The sequence below is a fragment of the Glycine max genome, chromosome 10, assembly GCF_000004515.6.
Source record: "Glycine max cultivar Williams 82 chromosome 10, Glycine_max_v4.0, whole genome shotgun sequence".
Lineage (NCBI taxonomy): Eukaryota > Viridiplantae > Streptophyta > Magnoliopsida > Fabales > Fabaceae > Glycine > Glycine max.
Genome location: NC_038246.2, coordinates 5,330,974 through 5,340,954, shown reverse-complemented (window position 1 = coordinate 5,340,954; position 9,981 = coordinate 5,330,974). Strand labels below are relative to the sequence as shown.

Sequence of the window (9,981 nt, the reverse complement as noted above, 5' to 3'; positions counted from 1 at the left end):
TTATATATTCATATGTGCATATATTTTATCATCTAGTATAATTAATCATATTATTTTCAAGTTTAATTATAGTATCGTAAGTGCAAAGATATGTATTGTTGAATAATTAATCTCTGATTTATCATTTCATAGATATGTAATCTGATATGCACCATGAAAACGTACAAAGGATTACATTACGAATATTAACACTAGCATTGATAAAATCCACAATCATCATTTATTGTAGACACCTCACTGTTTTAGTAAAATTGCATAATAATACATTTTTTTTATTTATAAATATATAAATAAATTTTATAAAAGATAACAATGAGATATTGATTACAGGAGCACTAGATTCAATTCTCATGTTTGAATGTGAATGAAAATAGTAATTGAAAAATCATCAAATTTAGTCCATCAATTTTTTTTAATGGAGATTGCTTACTAATAAAAGCGAGTAGATATTCCTTATGAATAATATGATAACCAATTTTTTATTAAAAAATTAGACATAAGTAATAATTAAGAATTAAAATTGTGATGGTAGAATATTAATTGAGTGTGAAATAGAAGTTTTAAATATCTTTCGGTTAAAATAAAAAAGACAAATAAAAGAGAAAAATACTAAAAAACGTTAATAGCGTTTTTCGTTTTTTGAGATACTTATTGGAACACATTTATGAAATATGAAACTTTTCTTTCCTTCTTTTCTCGCTTCATTCACTCACACTTTCTCTCTCTTCAATGTGGCCTAGAAAGTTGAAACCCTTCACCCATGCCATAAATTTTCTTTTTTCTTTCTTAGCTTTCTCTCAGCTTTCCGGGAAAATCTCTCTCTCCATTTTCACATAAGTTAGTAGTAGTACCTTACATCATTACCTATGCTAAATTATTAAACAATGAATTAATTAATTTGATTTAATGTTTATATATATGATCCGTGAGATCTACTTTGCAGGAGTAAATAGCACAGCTGAGACAGAGACTTGTGGCAGCTGAAAAGAAATTCAGAGAAAAGGTAGAGAGATTTCAGAACCCTAATAACAACTACTCTCAGACTCTGGTGAAACTGTTTTTCTGTTGTATTGTACGGTCTTTTTAATTCTTAGTCGTGAAACCCCAATCATCGTCCTCGTCGAAATTCGTGCTTCTGTTTTTCCCCCTTATTTTCTCTTTCTTCTTCCTTCTTCCTGTGTTTCTTCTTGCATCAGATCCACGCCAACTCTTTCAGTTCCTCTTTTTTTTATCTATTTCATGACCGTACACAGGGTAGGGTTTTTGTTTTGCTTCCAAGTTTCTCAACATTTTTTAGCGTTTTGTTTTCTTCTAGAGATCTAATTTTTTGTTGTTGTTAATTATGTAACTTTTTTTTTTATAAAAAATATTAATTATTAGTTTGTTAGCAGAGACTAAGAAGATAGAATCCACCATTTTTTTCTCCTTCCTTTTTTAACCACCCAACCAACCTTATATCTCCTTGATAAATTGGTAATTATTTAACTGTGGTGGATGCTGTAAACTTTGTTGCTGTGGTGGTCTTTTTGTTACCGTTTTTTTTTGGTGCTTTTTAAATCAAATTTAAGAAAGATAAAATGATTTTTTTTTGTGTTGTTGATGGATTTTTTTCACTGTAATTTGTTATTTCTATTATGGCGGTTGTGTTGTTGTTTATGTGAACTAATTCGATGCAGGATTTGAGGAGTTCGAGGAGGTTGATTTATCATGGAGTGCTTTGTTTTGGAAGTTTGAGATGGATTGGATTGATTTATCAATGAGTGGAATCATTTGTAAGGTTGTGGTGAAGAGATTTTGGGATGGGAAGCAGGTTGACTTTACTAATGAAGTCAGATTTATGCATGATATATGATCATAGTTGATGTTGGAACATCATCCGCTGGGTTGCTGTTGGGGTACGAGGAAGAGAAGCTAGTTGTTGAATTGTTGAAGGTGTCTTGGACTGGCTTGCAAGTTGAAAGTCCTTTGTCCTTTAATTATATGGATTATTATGGTTAATGTTTGAAGCTGCTAACATCTTGGTGGATGACTTGTAAATTGTAATAGATGGAATGTTTTGCTAGTAATATAGTATTTATCTAGCAGCAATATAATTTATGGCTCGCTGAGCATTGGTACTTCCAATTGCTTGTAGACCTAATCCTGGTGGTACTAGTAGAAGAGGAAGAATGGAAGCAGAGACTTTGAACGCAAATCACCCTCCCGGTTTTCTTCACCGGTCGCTTCCTGCTGTTGTGCCTATGCTTTTGATTTCAATAGGATATGTTGACCCTGGAAAGTGGGTGGCAATTGCTGAAGGAGGTGCACGATTTGGGTTCGATCTGATGGCCTTCACACTTATCTTTAATCTTGCTGCCATCTTCTGTCAGTACATAGCAGCAAAAATTGGTGTTATCACAGGAAAAGATCTTGCTCAGGTATTATACCTTCCAGTTCATGGATTTATATTCACTGTTAATGCAGTACAATTGTACAATTTGAAAATTTTCTGGGCTCCCCCCTCAAAACAATAAAAGGAGGTTTTGAACAATTTGTTGGTTTGTGATTTTGTAATGTTTGTCCTTCACCCCTCTCAAGTAAGCAATTGCATAGTAGGAAATGATAAGATGGAAGGCTATAGAAAAGAAGGTTCTTGTCAAGAGAAAATGAAGCTAGAAAGATTTTTTGTGTTCCCCCACCTTTTTTATGTTTCTAGTTTTAGTTAATCAGGAAATTAAGAATATTGATGATTATTTCCATTCTCTGTCAGTGTTTTATTTGACTTATAAGTTAGAAGTTTATAAAAATATGTTGATTGATGGACATTTCTATTCTATCCTAATTCTACCCTTGTAGATACAACTTGGAAGTAAGGACATTATACGTATTAATATTAATTGTTTCTTTGATCCTAAAAATGATAAGTAAAGGAATGTGTCTGGCGGTGTGATATACTATGTAATGTACGGGTTATGGGTTGGGTTGTTTGGTGTTTCTTTAATTTACGTGTTAAGTTGATTACTAAGTTGGTAGTTGGTTTCCGGCATTTCTCTATCCTACAAATCCACTCAGATACACACTCTAGTAACTTCATGCATAATCTTAAATCAGTGTGTTTTGCTTATGGGGCTTCACTTTCTCTGTGCCAAAGATTTGCAGTGATGAGTACGATAATTGGACGTGCATGCTTCTTGGAGTTCAAGCAGAACTTTCGGTGATTATGCTAGACCTTAACATGGTAATATTTCTCACTCATGATTTCGTGTCTCTTTAGCAAAGAATATGATTTATCAGTGCTTTAAGGCACTATATACATGACTGAACTTATTTTGACATGATCATGTGATTTTACCTGTTTTTGCAAGATATTGGGCATGGCACATGGATTAAATATTCTTTTTGGGTGGGACTTGTTCACTTGTGTCTTTTTAACTGCTACTGGTGCTGTTTTCCATCTCCTTCTTTTTGTCATCCTTGTAAGTATCATTATTTGTTTATTCATGAATCTCTGTTGATCTACAATACACTTATGATATATCCTTTCTCTAGGACATTGAGAAGGCAAAGATCCTGGGACTGTTTGTGTCAGGTTTTGTATTTCTTTCATTTGTACTTGGAACACTCATTAATCAACCAGACATTCCATTATCCATTAATGGAATACTAACAAAGTTGAATGGGGAGAGTGCATTTGTGCTGATGAGTCTATTAGGAGCAATTCTTGTGCCTCACAACTTCTACCTTCATTCCTCTATTGTACAGGTAATATTTCGTGTGGTTTTTAATTTTTCTAACATCAGCATCATAGCATGCTTCATTGCTTCCAAGCTTATATCTTTTGTGTTCTTCTGGATATGTTTACATCTTGTGGTTTGCCTGTTGTTCCATCATTTTCCTTACTTGTTTTTGCATAGATTTATCCAAATCTTTGTGTGTCGAATTTTTTTATTTTGCTTTATTTTTTTACAGCTATTTTATCCAAATCAGAGTGTTACTTTTATCTGATAATCTGTTGAATATTATTTTGCCAATGTTTGCATTTCTTGCTAATTTGAATGGTCTAAAGACTCTAAACCAAAACATGATTTTAGTGCTCATCATAAAATAAGTAATCACAGTATCATTTTTGCCTACATCTGATAATGGTCTAAAGACTCTAAACCAAAACATGAATTTCCTATTGGTTAAAGTTAGTCTTGCAAGTAGAGTTGTAAAAGGAAGGACCAACTATGCTAGTGCTTTGGGATATGGATTGGTAATTAGATATTACATGCTTGGGAAAGTTTGCTTATTGGTGGGTAAAAATCAGGAACTGTTTTATAATTGGGTGTCATGCAAAAACTAGAGGGAAAAACTAACACTTTATCGCCAGATATTTTTGTTGGGGAAATGTAACATTCGTTAATAGGCTCTTGAATTGATTGTCACATGGTGATGCCCTTTGCGCTATTCAAACTACTAATATAATTGATTCTTGTTCTCAGAATGCATTTCCCTTTTTTTTTTGATAATTTTCTGATTCTGCTCTAACTTCTAAGACTAAGACCCTAAAACAAAAAGCTTGATGAAACAAATTTATGGTCCAACAATGAGGAACTTTGGGGGCATTTCAGAAAACACAATGTATTTTATAGGTTTATTCTTAAGTATGAGGTCAATAGTGTAAAAATAATCTCTTCATTATAAAAATTGAGAATAGCTTAATAAGCTAATAGAAGTTTTGTTCTTTGCCTTGTTTTACTTTAAAATTCTCCAGAAATCATGTGCCCAGGATTGTTTCTGGAACCATAAAATGATATTATTGGGTGGTTCACTTTAAAAAACTTAGAAGATTTCATGTTACACTTAGATACTGCTGCTTATGCATATGTAGTGTTTATGGAGCTGTGTACCATCCGGGAATACCTCTTCTAAAACCTCAGTTTATAAGCCCCAATGTTTCTTAAAAGCTAGGGATTAGGGGGCTTTGTACCAAGCAGGAATACCTCAGTTCTGTACATGTGAGAATATCTCAGCCTATGATCTCTGAGGACATCTTGACTGTAATTAAGCTGCTAGCTGCACCACCCGTGTCTGATTAAAGAATGTCCTATGGGGTGATCATCATGAATATACAATTTACTCATTCAATGTCCCACTAGAATTTCAGCAATCTCTCTAATTTAGTCTTGTGTTCGAACCATCATTAAGACTACCCCTGTATAAATGTCTGAGTGGGGAGGTCATGATCACAATCCTTTCCTCAGACACGGCTAAGTGAGGTTATATTTGGTCAGTCTAGTCCAGTCTTAGGAACCCTTGCATGAAAATATATTGCTTAAGCTTGTCTGATCTGATTACTTTCTTGCATTTTTTTGTAAAGGACTGCATATAGTGTACCATTTCATATTCATTTCTGTTTTGTCAATCTGAGACTTGGTTTACTTTTTCTGCAGTGGCATCAGGGATCAACTACCATTTCTAAGGATGCTTTGTGTCATAACCATTTTTTGGCCATCATGTGTGTCTTCAGTGGCCTTTATTTGGTCAATAATGTGCTGATGAATGCTGCAGCAAATGAGTTCTACAGTATGGGTCTTGTTTTGACTACTTTTCAGGACGCATTATCGCCAATGGAACAGGTCTCCTTTCTGCCCATGATTGATCTACATCTAGATATTTATTTACAACTTACAAAGCCACATCTGTCTTAAACATTCCTAACAAAACTAATTCTAAGATTCTTATTGCAGGTGTTGCGTAGTCCAATAGCCATGCTTGCTTTTTTACTCATTCTGTTTTTTTCAAATCAAACCACAGCATTAACTTGGAGTTTCGGTGGAGAAGTAGTAGTGCGAAATTTCTTAAAATTGGATATTCCGGGTTGGCTTCATTATGCTACAATTAGAGTAATTGCTGTTCTGCCTGCCCTTTATTGCGTTTGGAATTCAGGAGCTGAAGGGATGTATCAACTACTTATATTCACTCAGATTGTGGTAGCTCTGCAACTTCCTTCTTCTGTGATCCCCCTTTTTCGGATCGCCTCATCTAGATCAATAATGGGGGTACACAAGATCCCTCAATTTGTGGAATTTTTGGCATTGATCATATTCATTGGGATGCTTGGCTTGAATATTGTCTTTGTTGTAGAAATGGTATTTGGCAGTAGTGATTGGGTGGGCAATTTGAGATGGAATGTGGAGACTGGTGTGTCTCTCTCTTATTTGGTCCTTCTGTGCACTGCTTTTGCATCTTTCTGTCTGATGCTTTGGTTAGCTGCCACACCTTTAAAATCTGCAAGTGTTCAATTGGATGATCAGGCATGGAACTGGGACATGCCACAAGCCATACCAAAGTCACGGATTGATAACGAGGAAACAGATTTAAAAGAAACAAGATATCATGGAGATGCATCAGTTCAGGTGAAGGAACCATCACCAGTTCTAGCAAGGACCCTGGAATACTCAGATGTACCAATTGCAAGTTTTCATCATGATCTACCTGAAACTATCATGGAGCCTGATGTTCCTGTGACTACTGTAAGGGAGACTCATCCATTTACATCATTTCCTTTCTCCCCAACTTCTGTTGTTAAGGAATCAGCTTCCACTTCAGAATCAGAGGCAGTACCAGCTGTAAGTAATGAGACTTCTGATATTATATTGGGAGATTCCAAAACTTTGAAAACAGAAACTACTGCCCCTGTTGAGAAAACTGTAGAAGTTGAGGGAGATTCAAATGCCGAAAGGGATGATGATTATGGAGATTCATGGGAAACTGAAGAAATACCAAAAGTGGTCTCACTAGCCCCATCTTCAGCATCAGATGGCCCAGCATCATTCAGGAGCCTTAGTGGGAAAAGTGATGATGGAGGGAATAGCATTGGAAGTCTTTCAAGATTAGCAGGTTTAGGGCGCGGTGCAAGACGTCAACTAGCTGCTATTCTTGATGAATTCTGGGGACAACTTTTTCATTTCCATGGTCAATTTACCCAGGAAGCTAAGGCCAAGAAACTTGATGTTTTACTGGGAGTAGATTCAACACTCACTGGTTCTTTGCAAAAAATGGATTCATGTAAGGCATGTTATGAATACTTCAAATCTGTAGGAAGTAGAGCTCCAGATACTTTAATGAACTCTGCTCCATATGAATCTCCCAGGCTGAATAGGATGCAAAGTAATTTAGAGGCTTCCTTTGGGCCTCAAAGGAGTTCTTCCTCACTGCAGGCAAATCCTGTCCAGTTTATGGATGAATATGTTCAGACCTCCAGCCGCAATCTCCTTGATGCTGGTGAAAGGCGCTATTTTAGTGTGCACAATCTACCTACATCTGCAGCCTGGGATTATCAGCCAGCTACCATACATGGTTATCAGGTTTCATCATATATTAATCAAGTTGGTAAAGACACAAATTCTGATAAATTAAATGGTCTGAGGGAATCCCCTTCCATGGGTAATACAAACAACTACAGGAATTCTATTGCATTTGCTTTGGGTAAAAAGTTGCAAAACGGTTCTGGTTTAAGCCAACCCCCAGGATTCCCGAACATTGCTGTCTCTAAGAATAGCCAATTGCCATCTGAGAGGTCCTATTATGATTCTCGCCCTTCCGGACCTGTGGATAGTACAGTCAGTTCAGTCTATGCTAAGAAGTTCCACAGCTTGCCAGACATTTCAGGATATGCCATCCCTCACAGGGATGTTTACCTGTCTGATAAAAGTGCTCCATGGGATGATTCTGTTGGTGGATATAGATCTTCTGCAAGTAGGACTCATTATGAACCGTCATTATATTCAAATTCTGGATCAAGTACAGGAGCTCCTTTAGCCTTTGATGTACTCTCTCCATCAAAAGTCTACGGTGGTGTACTTTCTTCTCAGTTGAGTTCTGGTTTTGGCACTGGATCCCTCTGGTCCAGACAGCCTTTTGAGCAGTTTGGGGTGGATGATAAAATTCATAATGCTGCAACAGAAGATGTTGGAAATAGGCCTAGTGCAACTACTCATGAAATTACTTCAGTTGTGGATATTGATGGCAAGCTTCTTCAATCTTTTAGACAATGTATTTTGAAACTCTTAAAATTGGAAGGGTCTGATTGGTTGTTTAAACAGAATGATGGGGCTGATGAAGATCTGATTGACCGTGTTGCTGCAAGGGAGAAATTTGTTTATGAAATTGAAACCACAGAGATGAACCGCAATCATATGGGAGAAACTCGATATCTTTCTTCTGATGGGAAGGCTTGTTCTTCAATGAAGAATAATGAGGCAAATTGGTCTAGTTTTTCTGTAACCTCAATCCCTAACTGTGGGGAAGGATGTGTTTGGAGAGCAGATATAATAATAAGCTTTGGAGTGTGGTGTATCAAACGTGTTCTGGACCTCTCCCTAATGGAGAGCCGACCAGAGCTGTGGGGGAAGTACACTTATGTACTCAATCGCCTCCAGGTAAATTTTAGTAATCTTGAAGTTTGAGTTTTAGCTGCTCTTTTCACAAAGCACTCACCAGTCTAAAAGTAGATGCTATTTGTGGAGATAGTCTGTTTCATGCCTCATGGAGAACTAAATATTTTTTCTCTTAAGTGGGGTATTTCCTTTGGTTGTTGTTCACTTGGAGATGTTGTTCCAAAGTGATATTTGTATGCATTCATCACTCATCAACATAGAACTCATCCATTAAGTAGGCACTATAATGTAGGCATTGTTGGTTGCATGTCATAATCTGCTGTAAAGGATACAACCATTCCTTTCCTAGTCAAGGCTACTCTCTTTAGTTCTCTACATTTCATTGGTCTTATTTGTCAATTTCTCGCCTTTATGAACAGGGCATCATTGATCTGGCTTTCTCCAAGCCTCGTAGTCCCATGACCCCATGCTTTTGCCTTCAAGTTCCCATGACTTACCAGCAGAAGTCAAGCTCGCCTCCTTCCAATGGGATGCTGCCCCCTGCGTCAAAACCGGGCCGTGGAAAATGCACAACTGCATCAGTGGTGTTTGAGATGGTCAAGGATGTGGAGATAGCAATCTCCAGCCGGAAAGGTCGCACAGGAACCGCTGCTGGTGACGTAGCCTTCCCAAAGGGAAAGGAGAATTTGGCATCTGTTCTCAAACGGTATAAGCGTAGATTATCCAACAAACCAGTTGGCACTACTCAAGAAGGGATTCGCAAGATATACTTGTAGCATTTTGCCTTTCACTACGCATTAACATAAGCAGTGTTCCTTGGGCTGTTTTGATTTGTGAAGCAGTTCATGCTGTAGATCAAAGGATTACCATAGGAAGTTCCTCGCCACAAGACTGCTGTCTCCGTGTACCAATCCTCACTGCAGATTTTATTTCCTTGTAATGTTATATACACATAGGGTTAGAGTTACTATATGTAATTGCAACAAAAAATCAAAGGAAAAAGATGGTTAGATGGAAACTGACTTCTACCATTTTGGCTTATTTTTCATTACTTCACTCGCTACTGCATGCAAGGTGGGGAAACAAAATGGGAAGAAAATTGTCGACATCTTGTCATCTTAACAGGGAAAAAAATTATCGATGTGTTTTTAATTTTTGTTTTTTTTATTAAGGTACCTGTTATGGTTGCCAAATTTTCGTTTTCATCAAGTCTTTCAAGCGTTAAAATGATGGAAGTGGTTACGTTTTTTGGTTGGTCCAGTTCTCTGAAATCAGCTTATTTTATTCTCTGCTCATATTAAGTATTTTGCTTTTACTTTTTTTAGTAATGATGTATGATAAAGCAACGTCTAAGATGCATTTCATAATTTGAGGTTGTGAGTTTCTGTCTTTTGACAGTATCAATAACAGATAAGCACTCACTGTAATCTACTCTATTTCAACCATTTCACTTTAACTATTTTAGGCTCCAATTAAACTTTTCATACATTAATTCTTTTGTTTATCTCTAGCAACTTATCTATTACGAATTGGATTAATATAAGGCAACCCGCTCATAAATTATTTTTTGAGTTTTAACAAAAATAACGATAAGGATAAGGTGCCGTAGCCCGTAGGC

General features: G+C 36.5%; 1 protein-coding gene across 4 annotated transcripts; it reads left to right on the top strand.

Annotated features, from left to right (window-relative positions):
• The first annotated feature begins 675 nt into the window (after nt 1-675).
• On the top strand, nt 676-9,381 carry LOC100781309 (ethylene-insensitive protein 2). Of its 4 annotated transcripts, none has more exons than XM_006588736.3 (10): nt 676-837; nt 944-1,003; nt 1,677-1,932; nt 2,135-2,417; nt 3,131-3,217; nt 3,345-3,455; nt 3,529-3,741; nt 5,415-5,600; nt 5,712-8,405; nt 8,783-9,381. In XM_006588736.3, the coding sequence occupies exons 4-10, from the start codon at nt 2,169-2,171 to the stop codon at nt 9,137-9,139; spliced, it is 3,897 nt and encodes a 1,298-aa protein (XP_006588799.1). In that variant the 5' UTR covers nt 676-837; nt 944-1,003; nt 1,677-1,932; nt 2,135-2,168; the 3' UTR covers nt 9,140-9,381. The 4 variants fall into 4 exon arrangements, with proteins under 4 accessions (XP_006588799.1, XP_006588798.1, XP_014618493.1 ...); XM_006588735.3 differs by having other exon boundaries at nt 1,677-2,039; XM_014763007.2 differs by lacking the exon at nt 1,677-1,932.
• The last annotated feature ends 600 nt before the right edge of the window (nt 9,382-9,981 follow it).

Bases quoted from the DNA above. Each gene is read 5' to 3' on its own strand.
- LOC100781309 (XM_006588735.3), top strand. The intron at 3,456-3,528 runs GTAAGTATCATT...TCCTTTCTCTAG, and splicing joins TCCTTCTTTTTGTCATCCTT to GACATTGAGAAGGCAAAGAT. The intron at 8,406-8,782 runs GTAAATTTTAGT...CTTTATGAACAG, and splicing joins ATGTACTCAATCGCCTCCAG to GGCATCATTGATCTGGCTTT.